The 21,912-nt window shown below is 32.2% G+C and overlaps 3 protein-coding genes across 4 annotated transcripts; 1 reads left to right on the top strand and 2 right to left on the bottom strand.

Annotated features, from left to right (window-relative positions):
• Positions 1-4,156: 4,156 nt before the first annotated feature.
• On the bottom strand, positions 4,157-8,678 carry LOC7487219 (methyl-CpG-binding domain-containing protein 2). 2 transcript variants are annotated; one of them, XM_002308089.4, is made up of 6 exons: positions 8,472-8,677; positions 7,915-7,959; positions 6,661-7,275; positions 6,166-6,219; positions 5,859-6,016; positions 4,157-4,694 (listed from the first exon to the last, which is right to left on the bottom strand). In XM_002308089.4, exons 3-6 carry the CDS (start codon positions 7,254-7,256, stop codon positions 4,516-4,518), a joined length of 987 nt encoding a protein of 328 aa, XP_002308125.3. In that variant the 5' UTR covers positions 7,257-7,275; positions 7,915-7,959; positions 8,472-8,677; the 3' UTR covers positions 4,157-4,515. The 2 variants fall into 2 exon arrangements, with proteins under 2 accessions (XP_002308125.3, XP_024458377.1); XM_024602609.2 differs by lacking the exon at positions 7,915-7,959 and having other exon boundaries at positions 8,472-8,678.
• A 4,804-nt stretch (positions 8,679-13,482) lies between these two features.
• Positions 13,483-14,078, bottom strand: LOC7485514 (mitochondrial import receptor subunit TOM7-1). Its single transcript, XM_002308088.4, has one exon. The coding sequence runs from the start codon at positions 13,958-13,960 to the stop codon at positions 13,736-13,738; it is 225 nt and encodes a 74-aa protein (XP_002308124.1). The 5' UTR covers positions 13,961-14,078; the 3' UTR covers positions 13,483-13,735.
• A 2,105-nt stretch (positions 14,079-16,183) lies between these two features.
• On the top strand, positions 16,184-19,287 carry LOC7485513 (uncharacterized). The gene is made up of 2 exons (XM_002308984.4): positions 16,184-16,492; positions 19,053-19,287. The coding sequence occupies exons 1-2, from the start codon at positions 16,325-16,327 to the stop codon at positions 19,098-19,100; spliced, it is 216 nt and encodes a 71-aa protein (XP_002309020.3). The 5' UTR covers positions 16,184-16,324; the 3' UTR covers positions 19,101-19,287.
• Positions 19,288-21,912: the final 2,625 nt, after the last annotated feature.

Here is a 21,912-nt window from a genome sequence, read left to right as displayed (position 1 = left end):
TTTAATGCACGTCCATCGATCACATGGAAGGTTCAGTGTTGTGGCTGCGAGGCTGCTTGGAACTGTGTAGAAATGGTGTTTTTCCATATTGTTTATGGATATTTTGATATTATAATGTTAAAAATAATTTTTTTAAAATAAATATATATTTTTAATATATTTTAAATAAAAAATATTTTAAAAAATAATCATAACTACAAGCATGATGAAGATAGAATTATGAATGACGAAGATAGAGTTATGAAAAGAGAGAGTTTGATGTATGGTGGGAAAAGGGAATGATTGTGTAATCTGTTGAATCATGATGATAATCACTATTGATCATGTTCAAAAGGTAGCAAGGTTGTTCTTATCTTTGAAAAGCATCAATCAAGTCCAAAGCTGCTGCCTTTTACCAGCTCTATCCTATAATACTGTCACTTTTAAAGCAGATTCTTAGGTATGGACCAATTTCTGATGGCAACAATTTGAAAAATAAAAACCCAGATGCCATGGCTACTCCAAGATATGCACAAGCACAAAGTCACGGTTGGGAGATATAAAAAGTGATCGGTCCTGTGACTGCGAGTGATTTGCTAATACGATGATGGTGACAAAATGAATATCTATGAATTTCTTTGACCTAATGCTGTTTTTTCTTCGAACATGGGAATTCTATTGTGTATTATGTATGAAAAATCGCCTATAGTTTACTCAATTTTATATTTTAGGATATTGTGATTGATTTAGATTTAGTTTCGATTCTATTGAGAGAAAATTTTAATTTTGAAGAGAGAAAAGTCATAAATCCAATATAGAAGGTTTAGGGTGTGTTTGGTTGTTTTTATGATATAATATATGGTGCTATTTGAGTCATTTCAATAACTTTGAAATATTTCGATGATGTTTTTTATAAAAAATTTTAAATAGAGATAAAATATAAAATTGAGTAAACTTTTTCTTTAAAATTAAATATAAAGTAAATATAAGTGCCTGAATTGTTATAGCCATGGAAATCGATGTCCAGAAGCTAATGCATGCCAATCAATTAGTCCATAAACAACCAAAAAGATGTTTAGGACCCCAAAAAATATACCTCAAATGTATGGCTGAAGCAATCTTGTATCAATCCTTCCAATCTACCTCTTGGAGTGCCCTGTAAGGGGACATTGTGCTTCAATTCTCCCAGAGACGAAGCTTGCTTGTTCATATCCACATTTAGAGGAGGGCTTGCCATTTCAGAAGCCAGGGAAATATCCATCAACAGCTGTGCCTCTGCTGTGGGTGAAATGGATGGCAGCATGTTGGATTTCTATCGCACCATTTCACTATATGGCGGGACCTTTCTCCTTCCTGTTAACATGTATCTGTCAAATTTGGGTCCCATATGTTTCCAAGAGACTAGACTAGAGATTGATATCAGGTCAGTATGGGTTTGCTGATGCACTGTGCTTGATCCAGATGGAGTCGCAGAATTTAGACGAAGAGCCTATGATAGTCAATGAACACTCCTGTCTTTTGTAACTAAGAAGCTGAATTTCCTAACGAGCTTATCATGGTTAGCCCAGGAAGAAAAATCTGTTCCTGTAAATGGTCCAACAGCCTGACGAGCTTGATATTACAGAGCTTCCAGTTATGGATTTATGGTTTGGCCATAAGAACCTACAAAAGATTTCCAGTTAGGTTCATGCTTCATTGAACACTCCTGTCTTTTGTAACTAAAAAGCTGAATTTCCTAATGAACTTACCATGGTTAGCCCAGGGAAGAAACTACCTGATATATAATCACAAAGTTATACCTGTTTGTGCTGTATCATTGCCTTTTCATATGCTTGTAGCAGAACAAATCCACGATCTAGCTGCTAGATGAGTAGCGTGGGCTCAGCAGGGAAGGCACATGGGGCTGGGCTCAAGGTTTTGTGGCATGCTAGCTGAACTAGCTTGTTCCATGGATCAATGAGTTGTTACCATGTCATAACAAGATAATCAATCAGAAATGGCCTCAATATCTATGATAATAAACTTACAAGATATGTCATGAGATGATCAAATAAAAAAATTTCCACAGAGAAATATATTTATAAAATTATGCACTTTTAATTAACGAGTATAAAATGTCATGAGTAAACACTAATCTAACATATCTTTGTAACTGAGTCTCATCTTATTGTGGTTTAAGAGTTTATCTTTCAAGTTATTAGTAGTCGGGATGGTAACAGTCCAGTTTTGTTTGGTTTGGGCTAAAAAATTCAACTAAACTGAGAGTTATAATTTTGTGAGAATATAACCTGGAATGAATCGAAAACTAGTTCAAATGGAATTGGTTCGGTTTGATTGTTTTCTAGCATTAAAAATTGGGAGACCTTATACCAATTAAATAGGTTTTTTTTAACGGATATATATTAAATTGAGCTTTAACAATTACTTATTGAGTTTACTTATTTACACCCTTGGTTTTTTTAACTTTGTTTAGTTCGGTTTGGTTCAGTTTATTCGGTTTTAGTCTTCTAAAATTAGAATCGAACCGAACTGAATTTTTTAAAAGATTTCTAATTAGTTTAATTAGTTTTTTTTCACTGTTCGGTTTAACAGTTTTCTTAGCTATATTTTTCTTAGTTTTCTTAATTTTTTAGTTTTTTTCTCATCCTTACCTGCCTATGTCACCCTTTCAGGTTCTTGTTATGCACTGTAAAAAATTTTCAATGCAAAAAAATAAACGTGTGAGTGTTTATATGTTCTTTTGACAAAAAAAATATAATAAAAAATAAAAAGATTTATGCATGTATTTAATTAAATAAATGAAGAATCATTAACGATAATAAATGCAAAGAAAAACTCATTAATAATAATTGAAGATTAGATTAATTGAGAGATAGATGTGTATTTTGAATTTGATCGTGTTTAATAATTTTATTTCTTGAATTATTATTTTTATTAAATCGAACAATAAAAAAAACACACAAAAGAAAACGAGTTATATTAACCTTTTTTGAATGAAAAAAAAAGCTCAAGCATCGTCAATGTGTTTTCTAAGAGAATTTTTTAATATAAATTCAAAATTTGGCACATATTGAACGATTTTTTTATAAAATATTAAAATAACAACATATTGTGCGTGGTATTTTTTTTTATATACACCAACCAGATGTGTGGGATTTTTTTTTATATATCAAACAACAAATTCTTTTTTCAAAAAAAAAAAAGAAATAGGGATGGTAGGAGACTGAAATAAAAAACAACGTTATTTTTTTAAAAGTTCGATAATAAAAGGAGGGTTTTTTTTTTTCAAGTGAGACCTTTAAAAAATAAGGGATGAAATGATATTTTTTTTTAATTAAAAGGGTTGAAAATACATTAAAGAAAACCCACAAGCTAGGTGCGCAGGACTATCTAAGTGCTTGACTCATGCACCTGGTCTATGAAAAGAGACACGGTCCACTCACTAGCCCTTTTTTTCCAATATCAAATAGCACATAATATATCATCCATTCTCTTTATTTATTTTTAATATTAAAAATAAATAACACATTGTGTGTTAATCCAGTTTCCTGCAACCTTGTGGTAGATGGAAAATCAAGCATTAGGTTTTGTTTTACCCAAAAATATGATTTTGAACCTAATTTGATCTAAAATATTTAGAAAACACCGTAAATATCTTGATAAATACATATATAACCTCAAATAACCTGATACCCAACCCAAAAACTCATAAAACAACTTAAAACCAAAGAATTTCTTGAACTTGGACTTGAATTTAACTTAGACAGTTTATTGGGCAAGGAACACATAAGCTAAACCTTCATAATTGAATAATACTTATTATCATTAATATTTTTCATTACTTGAATCAATGTCAATCAAAACTTTATCTCTTTTTCACCATGATTCAATCATTCCCTCTTTTTTTAAATTAAAGAACGAGAAATAAAAAAATTAAAATTTTAGACTAAAATTGAACTTTCTAAATATTAAGAGACCAAAAGTTTATAATTTAAAAAGCATGATCAAAGTAAACCTTTTGACCCAATTTCAAAGATGTCATCTATTTTCTTTGCCTTTTTTCACTCTAGTCCATTTTTCCTTTCCTCAACAAAACAAATTTGATGCAATTGACATTTACAAAAGTTTGATGACCAAATATATATATATATAAAAAAATCAAACAGTGAGTCCACGGTGAAATGGAAAAGGAAGCACGGTGTTTTTTTCCACATGATTTAGAGCTTGTTATAATATAATAATAAACATGCCTGCACGATGGAAATGGAGATACAAACAATAACCAGTCAAACTAAAAACTCCATGAACAGTCAAGAATATATGATTCTAATTTCTAAGGGTGAAAGAAACCCAGAAATCCTCTAATATGCACAAAGTAAAACAACTATGCATCCTCCCGGACCCATCTTACTGCCTTGTTTGTGTTGGTTCATCAGAACCCTGTGGTCGAAAAACATAAAAAGTATTGCAAGACAAAACATGACAGCAAAACACGAACTGTAACATCCGGTCATCAAAAAGGATATGGAACAAGCCTCACAAATCAGAACCACTGTTTCTAGATTGATCAAGCTCTTCAACTTTCGCTCCATCCTGATTACATACTGGATTGGCAGTCCTGTAATCCTGTTTTGATTGTGTCCCGGCTTTCTTCTTTACTGGTCGATCAAAAGAAGGAGAAGCAGGCCTGCCAAGCTGGAGTTCTGTAAAATCACCTGGACCAGACCATGTAAAACAAGGATACTGTCAGTAGTAGACTTTCACATCAGTAATGCTATCTTTAATTCAAAAGAAAATCCCAAGCAGGTTGAGTCAGCATTGTGGCCAAAAGGTTAATCCAGTTGGGCGACAGGTTCTCAAATAGTTCTTCCCAGGGCCGCCCATTAATCAATCAGAAGTTTAAGTTGTAACCAACCCAACCCTTGAAGAATTCATTTCAGGTTGTCTAAACTCATGGACATGGGGAAATCAAATAGAAAACACTAAGTGTTTATTAATTTGTGGTATGGATTCTACCTTCAGAAACTAGTAGAAGAAACTAAATTAGTTTGTAAGAGTTTCTCTACAGTGTTATTAACATAGGCTGGATTAGTTTATCTCACCGAATCAACAATCCACTTGAGGCAGTTCTCATATTCCAGAACCACACAAAAACCAGATGATCTAAATGCAGAATCAATCCAGCCTGAATAGGGTTGAGGGAGTTCATGGGTTGACCACAAAATACACTCATGCCCACATGAAGAGGCAAGAGTGCATTCCCTTGTTGTAATGAAGCCACATATTGTACAGATATTGAACGGATGAGTTCCAGTTTTCACCTCACAAGCAAAGTAAAACTCAAACTACGATGTAATCAACCTTGCAATTATTTGACCCAGATTCTAGAATCCATTAGAAAAGTAAGAAAAGAATGGCAGTCGAGGATTCTTTGGAATGCAAAAGCACACAGGTATCTGTATGGTCTGGCCCTCACAAAATTTAAATAACTGGATATCTGTTTCATGTTAGAACTGGCAAAAGCTTTACACAGAAAAATCAATTAAAATATCCTGACCAACACAGTAAAATGAGAAATTTCCAAATATGCAACTTTTGAAATCCTACAGCAAACGTGCAGAAATTTATAGAGAACTAGAGGGAAAAGGCAAATTTCATTTGAATTGCCTCAAATGCTTTGGTCATGCGCGTGTGAAGCTGTGAAGACAAAAGTTACTCAAGTCTGAATACAGAACTGCATTCCTTCAGATCTATGGCCATGAGTCAAAAGTTAAAATTGATGGAAGTTTGAATCGTTGAAATAGAAAGCTAATCCAGTTCACCAAATATTCTTTTCACTGCATGTTAGCAAGTAAAGCAAACCGGCCTTTTCTACATACCTTCACCGGGTTGAAGATGTCTAGTATAATCACATGAAGCTGATATACTTGGACGCCTTTTTCTCACATAGTTTTCCTGCAGAGGCTTTGGGATTTGAAATGAAAACTGTGAGAGAGTTACACCATATGTCATATACTCTGGATGTTCAATTAAGTACCTGCAAAATCAAGGGATTTAACACCTAAAACAAGGATCACCCACAAGATTATCTAGCATCACATACATGTAGAGATTAGTTAAAATGTGATAAACAAGGGGCATGGGCTAGGCAATATAGGAATGTTCAAGTAAGAGGAGTGAACTTACTTTTGGACTTCCACCATTGAGCGAAGTCTCTTGCCTGATGGTGATTGATAGTACCTGAAAAATTGGAAAGGGGAATCACAAGGTATATACTGAAGAAACCATGATGGTAGCAACCACGAGTTTCCAGATTGGGACTGCTAGAGATCTTGATGCAGACATGTACATATTCAAAAATGGGAAAACTGATTAAGAGGACAATGCAAAGTGAGTAAAACTACATTACATCTGATAGAAGACAGGAGGAAGAGTAGCCAAATGACATTACAAACTTAGTTGTCATCATCAATTAAGACTTTAACCATTAGAAGAATACATAATACTCAAATACAGTTGAAGAGGAGTTGCTTGTGCTCTTAGAAAACATGGAAGGTTTTAAGGTTCTTGCTTAAGTTTCCATAAAATGGAAAATATGTGTGAAATTAGATTACAGAAGTGAGCAAACTATTATGTCAAGCTCAATAAAAGAGAGTTAAACAAATAGGTTGGGACACATACACATCTGCAAATTTGCTACTTCCTTCGCCCCTGATTCGCAGCAACCTTTGCCAGCCAGGAGGGGGTTGAGCTATGTTAGGTTTGTCAATAGCCCACAGCCTACTCCCATCTTGAGTGATGTCTGTTGGATCATCACATGATATATCAGGTCGCCACCCACGAGCAGTTTCACAGAAAAAAGGCTCTTCTAGAATATGTTCACGTAATTCTTCATATTTCTTCTTCGTTGGGATGAGTCTCCACTTAAAACATTTGGCACATTGTACAGTAAAAGTTCCTACAGATGGCAAGACTCTAGAAGGCACATTCGGGTCTGAATATCTTCTAAATGGACGCTGGAACTGAATAGGTTGAGGAACAGGTTCAATTTGACCAGCACCATTAGTCACAGGGTCATAAAGGACCAACTGTTTAGAGGAATCTTCAATTGATGGGTCATCAATATCCCCTGCATCATGAGAGTTATCCTCGTTTGAGGAAGAAACTTCTATGGGTTCCTGAAGAGTGCTCTGCAAATGACCTGTGTGACAGGAATCAGTGCAGCAATCTGCTTCCTTTTTTACCATACGGATAGTTTCTTCAGGACGGGACTGCATCTGAATATGTCTTAACCACCTAACAGACAGTCATAAAACTAGATCATAAATTTCACCAACAATGAAGAAATGATCTTCTTACATTTATTCAAATAGAAGGAAAATGTCAATAAAAGGAGGATTAAACATCCTTGTAAAAACAATTCTACAGAAACAGCATAAAAATAATGCAAAAGGGCTTTCAAAACCCTTTCAAACATGACAAAGAACAAGATCTATATCAACATTTTGATAATGATCATGGTTCTGATCGAACCAAAAAAGGGTGATGTACCAGTATAATTATAAAATGATGTGGGATTAACATGTATCATTTGCTTCTTCACACATGCATAAGTAGTTTAGGTAAAGAAACCATATTCTTCTTCTGTAACAGACCACCCCCGCCCAAAAAACAAGTAGAAGCAAGCAGAAGGCAAAATAATTAAGCTCATCTATAATTATAGACATAGATCAAGTAACCTAAAAGATTATAGCTCACTAATTTATCACCCCAGTTGTTCACCATTAACACGTTAAGTTTTCATCAGAGCATCCATGCATCACTTAAATAGGTAGGATAAAAATTAAAAAGTGCCTAAGCAGCATGCAATAAAAAATGATAAATCCTCTAATGACAAATCAGAATAAGTAAAATCAACATGGATTACCAACCTACCTATATATGCTCTTTAAAACATGAAAAAAAAAATCCTCCTGTAACCTGCACAAATGAAAGAAACTCAATAATATCAATCTAGTCTTAAGACTCTGGACCACAACAAATATTGAAAAAAAAAAAATACACACACAACCACAAGATTTTTCCAGTAGTTGAACTCAATGTTGCATGTTGCCCAAAACTAAACAAAATTTAAAACCCTCCTCCCCTATGTAACTACTCAACCAGACAGTAAGCGTAAATTAAGATATTTGACTATATTAGTAGGATCTAAGAGCAAGCAAGAAATATTGAAAACAACCATTTTTAGCATAAAAAAACATCGACACTGACAAATCACACTTTCCCGAAAACCAACACAACAGAGACATAAAACCTCCAACAATGAAACCCCATGATCACAAACCAGCTCGAATTCCAAACTTTTCTCTTTCTCAGTAACCAAACAAGCATTAAGGCAACAGGACCTGATCTGATTGACAAAGCAGAAGATCCAAAACACAGCAAGAAAAAATCACAACTTGGAAGAGAAACAGAGAAAGAATCAAACATACACAGTTGGTGAAGATGATGTGATCGGAGCCGTTGGTTTGCATGAGAATGGACTGGATCGTAGGGTGAAGAATGTGCAGGAGAAGTGAGAAAAATCTTTTTTTTTTAATGTTTTCGCAGGTTACAGACTCTGGATTTTGTTGTCTCCTTCTTCCCCAGTAGTCTTTTTTAATATTTCGAATCTATAAAAAGGTCATGTTTTTAAGGATGATAAAAAGAAGAGCCCATAGAAATATAAATTACCATTTTTAGTTCCATTTATTTATGACTCTTACTGTTATAGTTTTATTTTTAATAACTTAAATGAGTCCTTGTATTTTAAAAAATAAACAGTTTAGTCCCTTTTCAAAAAATTATTTGTAACTTTGGTATCTTCCTTGGTGAGTTTTTTTTATTATTATTAATATAGATGTTCCGCCAACTTATGTATACATTGATTAATTTCACGGGACCTGTTTCCTCGACAAATAAGTCTTTGTTATTTTACCATCCACGTATAACTTATTATTCTTTTTATGAGTTTTTGGTGTTGAGGTGTCATATATTTAATAGTTGTTATTTTTAAAATATTTCTTTTTCTAATTTTTTTTATCTATTGAGAAAAATGACAAATATAACTATGATACAAGTAAATTAAAAAAAAAAGATAATAATAATAAAAAGAGGCAAACAAATGGCATCAAACCAATAAGGTTATAAAATGTCATTGATCAAACTTAAACAAATAGGCTAATAAATACTTTTTGGAACAAGATGGACTAGATTACTTGTTTCTTGACAGTCTAAGGACTAAAGTTAATTACATAAATTATTAGTTTTTTGCTTTTTTTCCTAAGAGATAAAGAAGGTATTCTAACATGGATAGATTTATGTGTAATAGATTGAATTAAAAATAGAAAACAGACAAGCCACTGCATGAATGGCATGAACACAACTTATTTTTTAACATAATAATTTAACAAATTGGTCTAGGTTATCTAGGGGAGGGCTTGTTGGCCACAGCTCATCAATGTGCTTGTGCCAGCGTTAACATGCAAGTATTATTTAATAAATTAATCTTCTTTTCTTTTGAATTATTAACATTAATTAACAAAACACTATTAATAGTGTTTTATTTTTATTTTTTGGATTAGAGTAATTTTCATAGGTTGTTTTTATATGGAATCTTCTGATTAATAAAGTGTTTGTGTCTCTTTATGAGGTTTCCAAAGTTTATGTTCTTTTCTAATTGGTTTTTTTTAATGTTGTTTTTCAACACTCGATTGATTAAAATTAAATTTTATAATTTATTTAAATTTGTTTTTTTTTGGGTTATCTTGGACTCAAGATCCAGCATGTGAGTTTGATAAGTTAACTCGGGTTGACTTGAGTAATTTTTTCTGATTATGTATTTATTTATTTATTTTCAATTTCATCCTTCAACATTAGGTTTATTGAAAATTAGGCTTTATTATTTGTTTTAATTTGATTTTCATTAGGTTGTCATAGTCTCATGATCCGGTATGCAGATTAGCAAGTTAGCCTGAGTTAGCCCGAATCGATCCAATATGTTGTCATTTTGATATTTATAAAAAAAATATATCATCTTGAATATTTGTTTTGAGTCAAACTACATATTTACTAGACGTTCGTAGTTGCTTTTGGAATCGTTAAGTTGATTAGGTCACATCGAGTTAATCCCCAAACATATTTTTTTAAAATCTACTAATAGCAACACCTAGATATTTTTTATGTTGAATTTTTTTCTTCGTTAAGGTTGCATGACAACATCAAAAGAGATCATATGTGATGTCAAAGCAACAACTCATAAAGTAAATCAAATAAAATATCATAAAGTGAGCATCTCATGCTTATATTTAATCAATTAATTTAATTTAATTAAAAAAAATCTCTTAAAAAAAGCTAAATTTAACAAAGAACAACAAATACAAATCTAAGATAATTCAAGTCATTTTCAAAATTAGTACAAAATCATATAAAAAGCAAATAAAAGAAATAATAGAGCTCAATCTCCAATTAAATAGATGTTAAATGATGAAACTAAAAAAATATAAGCTTAAAAAAAATAAGCAAATCCGAACAGATCTTTTAAACTTGGGTTAATCTCCCAAACCCGCAACCCATGAAATCCTAGAATCGAGCTTAATCAAGAAGCTCAATTCCCCGCTAATTTAATATTAAAGGATAAAATCGGATAAAAAACTATCAATTTAATAAATTTGTCAAAGTAAAAAAAATAGCAATCAAAAGAATGAGGATTAAATCTGATAGAAAAAAAACTAAAGAAGAATGAAGTCGAAAAACAAATTATTTCGAATAAAAAAAAAATAAAGACCAAATTTAACAGATAAAACAAATTAAAAGGTGAAATTGAAATAAAAATCTTATTTTATAAATTATTTCAAATAAAATAAATAGTTATAAAAAAAATAGAGACCAAATTTGAAGAAATAGACATTAAAATGTTGTTTTGAAAATTTGAAGGATCAGGTGTGGAAATCAAGAAAAAAAATAGTCAACGACAAACCAGAAATCAGTAAGCTACAAATGCCATTTAAGAAGGTAGAGGCCACTGAGATGATTTCAACGATGTCAAAAAAAGTTATCTTTGGCTACCAAAATCCATCACACACGTTGCCTAAACACAATAGAGCGGTGAACATGCTGCCTCGCGCAATGCACGAGCTAACCATTTTTATGTTTTAATATATTCGCTAAAAACCAAATTACCCATCAGCCAATTTGATTATAACTAAAAAATACTAGGATAAAAATACAAAAAAAACCCTTGAATATTAGTTAAAGAAATTTTGCTTTTATAGATAATATAATCATTTTACTGTACTTAAAAAAATAAAAATTCAAAAACACCCCTAAACATCAGTTATATAAATTTCAGTTTTTAAAGCTAATTTAATTATTTTACTATACTTTAAAAATATAAAAAAAATCTCGAGTTTGATCCGATAATAACTAATAAATCTTAAATAAAAAAACCTCTAATAACCGGTCTAATGATTTATTAGTTTGTGAAGATAAAATCATTATTACATTGTTCTAGTCCCCGATGCACTGAAGATGAATGTACAATGAAACCCTAAGTTATATATATATATATATATATATTATTTTTTATAAACAATTATTCTACATGCATCATGCACGGTAGAAACTGATAACTAGCACAATTTCCCTCGACACCGAGTTAACCAAAACAACCATCCTGAAAGCAATCTGTGAAAAAGAAGCAGATTGAAGCAAGACCTGACGGGATGATGCTAGAGAGTGGGATTGTTTTCAACTTCTTGTTCCTAATTGCCCTCCATTGTCGAATGGTCAAACGTAATGACCTCAAAAAACCGAATACAAATTCTCTATGAACAATAATCAAAGGAATTCAACGGAGAAGTAAAACCACAGTTAGACCCAATTGAATAAGCTAACATTCAAATAGGTCAGATCTGATCAATTCTGTACTCTCTCTGGAACTTTAAGCTCTCCTCTGCATGCATGCAACTTGTACAAATCTGTTCAGGTTTCCTAGAAACCAAGTCAAAAACACACGCAATATTGGATATACATCTGCCTAAAATGTTCCCGGCCCCAGAAAGGTAAAGGAAACAGAAATTTACAGAATTTAATCTAAGTAATTCAATTAATTGAGTTTTCTTTCCTCTTTAATTCATAACTGCAAAAATCATCATGCCTGATGCATGACTAGATTTCGCTTTCACTACCTCCATATGCAAACATTGTGGTATACACAAAGTTCGTTCCATGGCCATAAAAGCAATCATCAACAAAATCAGCATGGAGAAATTAAACAGATGATCATTGGGAAAGGAAATGTCCATTTAAAAGGCTTTAAAATATTTTAAATATATCATCAAAATAACATTTATGGCGATAACAGGTGTCTGAGAAGAACAGCTACTGTAGATACTGATACTAATTCTGAATGCTGATAACTACACACGCAACAAAGAAGAAAAACCACTGACGTTATCTAATAGCATGAATGAGATTCAAGATAGAGATCCACAGTAATCATACCAGATGCTGGCCAGCCCTAAAAATTTACGGTATTCCTATTCCTCAAGACAACAGCAGCCAAATAGAAAAACACAGCTAAAACAAACATGCACTTTCCACACTCTACAATAAGATATATCTCTTGCCACATAACAATTTGTTCAACTTGCAACAAAAGTTAAAACAACAATGCAGAGGAAAATCCCTAATGCATAAGACAGTATGCATAAGAGTTGATTCTCCACATGGATAACTATATGCATCTGTAAAACAAACAGCCTTTGATTATCCTACTGTTGCTAAGTGGGGTTCAGGTTAAAGAAGTAATATACATGTAAATCCTTCCATAGTCCACACAGGTTCAATAAATTCATCACTGAAGGAGATAATAGCACACAATTGTCAAATGTTTGAAATACTCTCACCAAAACTAAGCAGCTCTGCTTGGTAGGGGTGGGGGGACTTTATCAGCTATCAACACCACAAATCATAAATTCCCCGAAAGAATTTTATATTATAATTATGAATTTCCTACTTGACAGGACAGCAATCGAAAAATCACAAAATATGAAAGGAAAAAAAAAAAACCCATGCTGTCATGAATTTCGTCTTGATTACTTACTCTCTTTCCCAAATATCTAATGAATGCTAACTAACTTAAAACATAAAACTTCGGGATTTTTTTTGTTGCCAGGTAATAATCAAGCTTACTATCAGTCGAACTATTAAATTTCCTATAATTTAAAAAATAAAATCTATCAGTTTGCACCCCCCCCCTACACACCCACAAAAAAAGAAAGAAAGAACCTCTGCTCTCAGCTGTGCCCAGAATGCATTTCATTTCCTGTTCCGCAACTAAGCTCATTATAGAGCTATATTGATCCATTCCACATATCAATTAATCCATCAAGAAACAAAGAATAAATCAGGAACATAAACCAGCAAAAATAAAGAGTATAACAGATAAAATAGCAACCATGATTAATCGTTAAATCACTCAATTATTACTGAGTAATAAAAGCTCAGAACTTTAACATTCATACTAATAATTAAACCATCCATAAACCAGCATAACAAAGTTCACAACTTTAACATTTATACTAATCAATCCATACGTTTAAACCCCCCCATAAAACAGTCAAACCTAACAAACCCCATTGCTCAGAAAGATGTAGATTCGACAGATAAGCACAGACCCATGATAGAACAAGAGAAACTACGATCTGGGTTGGAATCAGAAAGGACTAAGGAGCTGATGAATCTGTGGTTTAGGCTCAGAGTTCATTCCAATGATAATAATCATAGGAATGAATCCATAGTGAGTGATAACTTTGGCCTTTTTAAATGACCATGTGCTCCATTCTTTGAAATACTGTGACGCTGATTTCTCTTCCATGCCTTTTGCTCCCTTGCCGCTGCTGCTCTTGCCTTTTGTCTTCAGAGAAACCCTAGACGCCATTGATTATTTTTTTCCTTTATTTTTTTGGGGGAGGGTGGGTTAGCGCTGTTAAGAATTGAAAACCTAGAACAGCCTTATATTTATGTGTTGGATTTTAATTGTGTGACGTGTTTGGTGTGACTGATTAACATATCAAGATTAGAAAGATTTAAATGGTTTATAATTTATCATTTATCATTTTTTAGTTTATATTATTTTTTGCTAATTATATCTTGCTTTTAAATTGATCATAGCTACTCATCAAGTATTAAAAATATAATTTTCTTCTTCTTTTGAAGTATTTATTCATAAAAAAAGTATTTTTAAAAAATAGATTGACACATCAAATAATTGATTACTCAATTTTTTGTTTCTCTATATAAATTTATAGCGGTAATTATTTTCAGTTTAGTTTGGTTTTTATTTAAAAAATAATCAAACTAATTTTTTTTTAAAACAGAAACCAGTTCAAACCGACCGGTTTCAATTCGGTTCAATTATTTAATTAAAAAAAAACTATATTTTTTTTAGGTTTTTTTTTTTAATTTCTAATAGGTTTGGTTTCGATTTGACTCGGTTTTTTTTGTTTGGTTTTTCAGTTTCAGGTTTATAAAACCGAACCGAAACGGTTAGTTTTTTAAAATATTTTAATCGGTTTAATCGAGTTTTTTTCATAGTTTGATTTTTGAGGTTATTTTTTTTTCTAGTTTTCTCGGTTTAATCAATATTTTTATTTTTTCTTGTTATTTTAAATTTATATTAGATTTCGAATGTTTGAAATTAATGTCACAGTTATATTAATGAGAAATTTTTTAAAAAAATTGTCAACTAAAGAATAATGGAGTTTTTAATCAATTCTTATGGACTTGTTTATTAAAACAAAGCTTCCTTCCAATATAGATTACTCAAGCACCATTTCATTGTACAAATTTGCCTTATTTCAATTCTTTTAATTGGATTTGAGGTAATGTAAATAATTAAATTCAATTATTCTTTTGAAGTAGCATTGACACGTCTAATAATTTATCACTTGATCTATCATTCTACAATAATAATGTTTTAATCAAGAATTATGGATTTATTTATTAAAAACTAAGCACCCTTTTAATGCTCGAGAACCTTTTCATTGTTAATTTTGACCTTCTTCGATTATTTATTATTTATTATTGGATTTTAAATGGTGTAGATAATTGATTGTATGTTTATCCCTTTAATTAATCAAAATCAAACATGCTTATAAAATATATTTAACATAAAAAATAATATAATATTAAACAAATTTTTATAAGTATACGAAACTTTATAAGTATATGAAACCAATATCATACGAATTTTGGATACTGTTTATTTTGTTTTAAGAAAAGTAGTTTTCAGAAAAATATTTTTTAAATTTTTATATGTTTATTTATTATTAGAAAAGTTGGTTAATAAAAAATACTTTGCAATGAAGGAAAAATTTAGCTTGATTTTTATAAAAAAAATTCTTATATTATAAACAAAATACACTTTTTAGAGGTTATGAAAAATTTAAAAAAACATCATGTTATTTATTGATTATATTAAATATAGTCCTCAATTTTTTGATTGTTATATATTTTGTTTTGAATTTTCTCTCTCAATTTTATCCTTTAAATTTTGATTTAATTTGATTTTTATATCATATTTAGTCTTTATTTTATTATTATTATTTATTTTCTTATCCTTTTCTTAATTGAGGTTTTTGTCTATTAAATTTAATTCTCATTCTTTTAATTGCTATTTGTTTTATTTGAAATAATTTATGAAATTGAATTTTTTTTCATTTTAATTTTTTAATTTGTCAGATTTGGTTTATATTATTTTAATTATTATTTATTTTATTTAAAATAATTTGTAAAATTAATTTATTTTTAATTTCATCATTCTGTAATTTTTTTTATTTGTCAACCTTGATCTCTGTTCTTTTAATAATTTTGAAAAAATAAATTAAAACACCAATAAATTATTTCTCAACTTATTTTTCATGGTATAATTAAATACTAAAAAATATTTTCTAAAATATTTTTTATAATATTATAAAATATAACAAATAATTAACTTGTTATGAATAAACTTTACATGTAAATTACTTAAAAAGAAAGATTTCCGGCAACAACGTTTATCAATCACCATTTCTTATTATTAGCTCAATTTAAGTTGGGCTTGTAATAAAGCAAAGAAGCCCACTTATTTTCACACAAAATTCTCAATAGACAACCCAGTCCACCAACCCAAACACTTCCCCATCTCACCCGTTACCTCAAAGACAACAAAAACCAGACAGACTTCATTCAGTCCTTCCACACGATCAACTTTAGCTGAGCCGGAAAGGGAAGAGAGTAGAACAAATCAGAGAGCACAGGAAAAATGGGAGGAGGAATGGAAGCAAACAAGAACAAGTTTATCGAGGATTGGGGTTCAGCTCGTGAGACTCTTGAGCAAAACTTTCGCTGGACTCGTCGTAACTTCGCTCTTATTGGTCTCTTTGGAATTGCTGTCCCTATCTTAGTCTACAAAGGCATCGTCAAAGAATTCGTAATTTCTATCAACCTTCCTCCTTTTTCTTGATTCTTATGTGATTTTTGAAGCGGGTTTTCTTTTTTGTCTTGGGTTTTTTCTTGATTTAGTTTCGATCTGGTTGAGTATTTGTAGATTGAGTTTTTGGGGTTTTGTTTTGAAGTTGGTATTTTTGAGTGATTTAAGTTTTTTTTTTTTGGGTTTAGCTTTTAAATGTGATTTCTTTTGCTTGGTTGATTATTTGTGGTGCGAAGTTATGTTGATTAATTTGGAAATTTGATTTGGGAATGAAGATTTGTAACTAAGCGTGATGGGTTCTCATTCTAATAATCGAAATGATGTTCGTTTATAAAATATCTGTATGAGTCAATCCATGAGAACCCAAAAACAGTAATGGAACAAGCAATATTTGTTGAAAGGTAGTCGATTGATTCTAGTTAAAAGTGTTCTTTCAAGCTCAGCTACATATCTCTTGTAGTCTGTGGCAACCATGCTTGGAGAAACTATATCATGGATAGGTATATATAGGGAAATGTTCGAACATCAATTGTTTGATTGGTAAGTGGTTTGTTCTGCTGTTACTAATGGTTTTTGGAGCAGCATAATTATTTTTGGGATTATGGAAGGGGGTATCGATTGGTTTGTAAATGTTTTGTCAGAAAAGCTTCTGATAAATTAAAGGGTGGAAAAAGGTTGTGCTTTTGGGAGGATGTTCTCTGTGAGGAAGAGTTTTTGAGGTTGAATTATCTGGATGTTTTTGAATATTCATGACGTAGGATAAACAAATTATATACAAGGAGTAGGAGGAAGAAAACGAGGAAAGAGAGGACAAGAAGGGGAGAAACAAAGAAAGATTTATAGGAACACATAACCTATTAGGGTAGGAATAGAAGGTTCCTTTCAACAGATATGAGAATTTCTTCCCTCAATAGGAAATAAAGCCATATGGAAAACTAACTGCCTGTTCAGTTGTTAAAAATTGGACCCATTTCCTGAAAATATCTTTATGAAAAAAATCAATAAATCTCATTTTCAATTGGGAATTCACTAAGTGGAGAACTGACTAGTTTTGCCAATTTATCAGACCTGGAAGTTATCTTTTTCTTGCTTTCTAAGTTTAAAGCTAGACCGTGTCTGCCAAATAGAAAGCACGGACTTGTATAAAGCTATGGAAAATAATGGTTTCAGATATTTTACCATGTACAGTCTTTGCCCTGGGTTCATTTGGAAATTAATTGAAGGTTAATCTATTCAATGCTTAGATAATATTGCCTTGCTGCTGCCTCAATTCAATTCTTAAAACAAATATTGGGGTCAGATCAGGTTGCTTGTGGTCGTGGTCAGAATTGAGGAAGAGAAAACAAAGAGTTCATGCTTTTCAATTGAGCTTGATTGACATTTGCTCTTGGTTCTAATGATTGGTTCGGTTGCTAGTGGAAATTATTAAGGGAAACAAAGAAGTATGCATGTTTGGCTTATGATGTTCTTATGTGGTCCAAGAAAACGTATGTCAGGTGAAGTTTTGCATTATTTAAAAAAGTATAGGATTTAAAACTTTGTTTTCTTTTGTCAATTGGAATGGAAACTGACCACTGGACAAGGCTCCTTGTCTGTCTATATCATCCTTTCTGTTGCTTGTCTTTTCCAATTACTGGTAGAGTGAACTTCACAACTCATGTTTGTTGGCCAACAGTCAGTCTTGTTTCGGTAGGGCAGGCTCTTCTAACTGTTGATTAGCCTCCTTTTCAGTAAAAATTAGATTTATTTATTTATTCTTACATCTTTTCCTTAAAAGTACAGTTGGACAAAGAAAAGAATGCTCAACCAATATGACAACCAACAAAGAACCTTATTGCATAAGAGCTTCCCCTTCTTGATCTCTATGTTCTAGGCTTAAAGATAAATCACATGGCTGGTGGAAATAATGATTAGTCATTTAAAATGTAAGAAGCAGAAAAGATAAGAGATGATCTCTATTGATTATAATAATAGATCTTGTCATCTTTAAGTTCATTTTAAAAGGTTGAATCATGCACAAAATGAACTTCACCATTCTTGGTATTGGAGCTGCTGACCTTGTTCAATACCATGTCTAGTAATTTGGCATCCATTCTTTTGTTTTAAGGTTCCAATTTTCAGAAGTTTTTGTTTTCGGTGGCAAAATAGTGATGAATTCCATGCTCAAATTTTTTTAGCAATGCATCAGAAGTGTGGCCTCTTGAAATAGGGATGTTATTGTGTGTTGCCATTTAAGCTTTGTCCTTTTCATTTTTTTTTTGTTTGTTTGCTTCCTTTGTTCCATGAGCATATTCTCCATAATCATAGCGAGACATTAAGTCCATTGCCTGCACTTTTTTGTCTTCTTATATCTCTGTAAAGTTTTCAGATTTCGTGTGTTTGAAGTCAAGACTTGAGTTTTCAGATTTCATATTTTTATTTGGCTAGTGAACTCAATAGATCTATGCTGCATTTTGTTTGCTTGTGATCTTATTTTGATCATCTTGATTCTTAGATTGTGAATGATGCTGTTCATGTTTAACTTAGTTGCACCCTGATGCTCTGATAACTTTGGTGACAGAATATGCAAGATGAAGATGCAGGCAGGCCTTACAGGAAGTTTATGTGAGTTTCCCAAAGTTGTTTGACAATAATTATGGATGAGGAAAACGGGGTTGTCCATGAGAACCTGCAAGCTTTGCCTTTTTCATATAACTTTCTTTCCTGCGTTTGATCTGTAGCATGTGGTTTTAAGGACACATTTCCTTTTCTTTGAAACCAATCAATTTGCTGAGAATTTTGAATATTTTCTTTAATTCTGCCTTGACATGGTTGCAGTGTTTTCATGTTAAAATTTCTTGCATTTGCTCATGTCATAAATCTTGCTTTCCCATATTGTCAATAAGTTATGGTAGCAAGGTTAGCTTCCTAAGAGAAGCTCAAAATTACAAGCTATTTCGACGAACATATATATATATATATGTGTGTGTGTGTGTGTGTGTGTGTGTGTGAGTGAGTGTGTACTTGACTCAGAGACTTGTTCGTTCCTGTTTCTCCTCTTCAACTTCGATTAATTCTGGCCAAAGCTCACCATTTCTGTTCAATTTAAGAATCATGGGAGACAAACTCAAAGGATGGGAAAAAGAGGCCATTCATCTCATTGTAATTTGAGAAGTAATTGCCTAACTACTGCCGTTGGCATAGAAGACGTGTTTGTCTTGGAAATGTTTGATGTTTTTCACTTCCAAACCTATGTTGCACAGCAGGTGCAAACTTCATGCAACCTCAAAAACAAACAATCCGACCCTGGCAGTCGAACCACGCTCTTTGTGTTTATGAAATTCAACAGAGTGGACTGAAAACTGCAAAATATGTTCTCTATTTATACCTTAATGGCATTACCATAACTTGGTCTTCAAGTAGTCGTGCATTTAACAGGAAGACTCCATTCTATACTGAAAAGAGTTATTAGTTCTTTTTTTGTCCTTGAGTGACAGTCAGCGATGCAAATTTCTTTGAAATTTCAGTTGGCAAAGGATAATAATTCCCATAAAGAAAGACCAAGTGTTTTCAGCATTTAATAAAAAAATGCTGAAGGAATGGACTATACTGAACTTCATCAGTCATGCCTCCCCTACATTTATATGCACTGGTCTCATTCGTTCAACAGACATTCCTCCCCTATAAATAGATGCGCTAATCTCATCCAAAACTCATACTATCATCATAGCCAGCTATAAGAGAATAGCTGATAGCTCAGTTGGTCAAGCTTTGAAGATGGCTGAAGAAGTTATCCTCCTTGATATCTTGGGAAGTTCATTTGGGATGAGGATAACCTTAGAAGAGAAAGGGATTGAATATTAATACAAGGAAGAGAACATGCTTGATAAGAGCCCTATGCTTCTCCAGATGAACCTAGTTCATAAAATGGTTCCTGTTCTGATCCACAATGGAAAACCCATCTGTGAATCTCTGGTCATCCTTCAATACATTAACGAGGTTTGGAAACTTAGTTTCCCGATCTGTTGCCCTCTGATACTTAATCATCTTTCACAAGCAAGGTTTTGGGCTGATTTTGTTGACAAAAAGGAAAGCTAAAATTTACTCTTTTCCAGAAATAGTTCTTTTACTCCTGGAGTGTAATTTTCCTCTGATATACATGCGAAATATGGTCCAGATATGTGATAGTGGGAAAAGGATACTGATGACCAAAGGAGAAGTACAAGAGGGAGCAAAGAAGGAGATGATAGAGTGCTTGAAGATTTTGGAAGGAGAGATTGGAGACAAGCTTTATTTCGGAGGTGAAAAATTTGAATTCCTGGATATTGAAACTCTTCCCTGTTCAGCATAGAAACCTATTGCCCAAAGTGAATGAAATGGGTTCAAAGATGCAAGGAGTGTAGACTTAGGAGTGTAGCCAAAAGTCTATGACTATCTGAGTGTTCGAGATTATGCCACCAGTTATTTTTAAAAATGTTTTTCAAGCAAAAATTTATTAAAATAATATTTTTTATATCAACTGTTATTCACCAACAGTTTTCACATTACTTATGTGAAAATATTCACCAACAGGTTTAGTTAGGGAATTCCACAGAAAATTCGTGTTGCGAAAGTGGAGAGAAAAACCATGCACTGTTTGGGGTGTTGTGTGGAGAGAAAAATCTTTGATGTTTTCTGCACTTGGTTTTGGCATACAAGCTATGAAGCAATAATTCTAGACCCCGTTATTTATTACTATATCTATTATATTATAGTTTTTTCTACAAAGCTCATTAGAACTAACTATCTATTTCTATCTATCTATATATACAAGGAATAAATCATCTATCAGCAGGAAAATAGGACTCTCATAGCACCCCCAAATTTTCACAGCTAAATACCATGCAATAAGAAAGCATGAGACAAAAACAGAGCAGAAAACATGAAACTACAAAGTTAAATGCGAAACCAGAACAAACAGCAAAATTCACAGCAAGGAACCGGCTTTCCTAAACAAAAGTGAAGCTGGTTAATCACTGCCGAGAACTGGCTTCTCTTTGCAAAACATAAACTAAACCTGAATAAAATTTGGTTCTTTTATTATCAGTTGAGTGATGAAGTCATTTCAAATCTAAATGGGGAATAGCATCAGGTACGCACCACATATTTCTCAATTCATGACAAACAATACACCAGTAAACTGCCTCTCAACAAGAGCTGGCCAAAACAACTAGTACGATCAAACTAGATGTAAAGGTACATGGCAAAGCGTCCAAACCAAGTTTCAGACTTGTAGACAAACTATAAAGTTCAAAGTAAAGCTGGATAGTGCAGAAAATCCACACTTCTGAGAACTAGCTTTCACAAGTCAGTTAATTTGCCAGTCCATCAGACAAGTTCTCTATCCCCCAGAAGTTTTTCCCTGTGAAGGAAAACAGCTTAAGAAGTCCAAGTTAAATCAT

Source organism: Populus trichocarpa, chromosome 6, assembly GCF_000002775.5.
Source record: "Populus trichocarpa isolate Nisqually-1 chromosome 6, P.trichocarpa_v4.1, whole genome shotgun sequence".
NCBI lineage: Eukaryota > Viridiplantae > Streptophyta > Magnoliopsida > Malpighiales > Salicaceae > Populus > Populus trichocarpa.
The sequence above is the reverse complement of the archived record's forward strand: the minus strand, read 5'-3'. Positions and strand labels throughout refer to the sequence as shown.

Coding starts and splice junctions, on each gene's coding strand:
- LOC7485514 (XM_002308088.4), bottom strand. CDS start 13,960: ATGGCGTCTAGGGTTTCTCTGAAGACAAAAGGCAAGAGCAGCAGCGGC.
- LOC7485513 (XM_002308984.4), top strand. CDS start 16,325: ATGGGAGGAGGAATGGAAGCAAACAAGAACAAGTTTATCGAGGATTGG. Junction 16,493..19,052: donor AAGGCATCGTCAAAGAATTC/GTAATTTCTATC, acceptor CTTTGGTGACAG/AATATGCAAGATGAAGATGC.
- LOC7487219 (XM_024602609.2), bottom strand. CDS start 7,256: ATGCAGTCCCGTCCTGAAGAAACTATCCGTATGGTAAAAAAGGAAGCA. Junction 6,017..6,165: donor TCAATGGTGGAAGTCCAAAA/GTAAGTTCACTC, acceptor TTGATTTTGCAG/GTACTTAATTGAACATCCAG. Junction 4,695..5,858: donor ACATCTTCAACCCGGTGAAG/GTATGTAGAAAA, acceptor GGTCTGGTCCAG/GTGATTTTACAGAACTCCAG.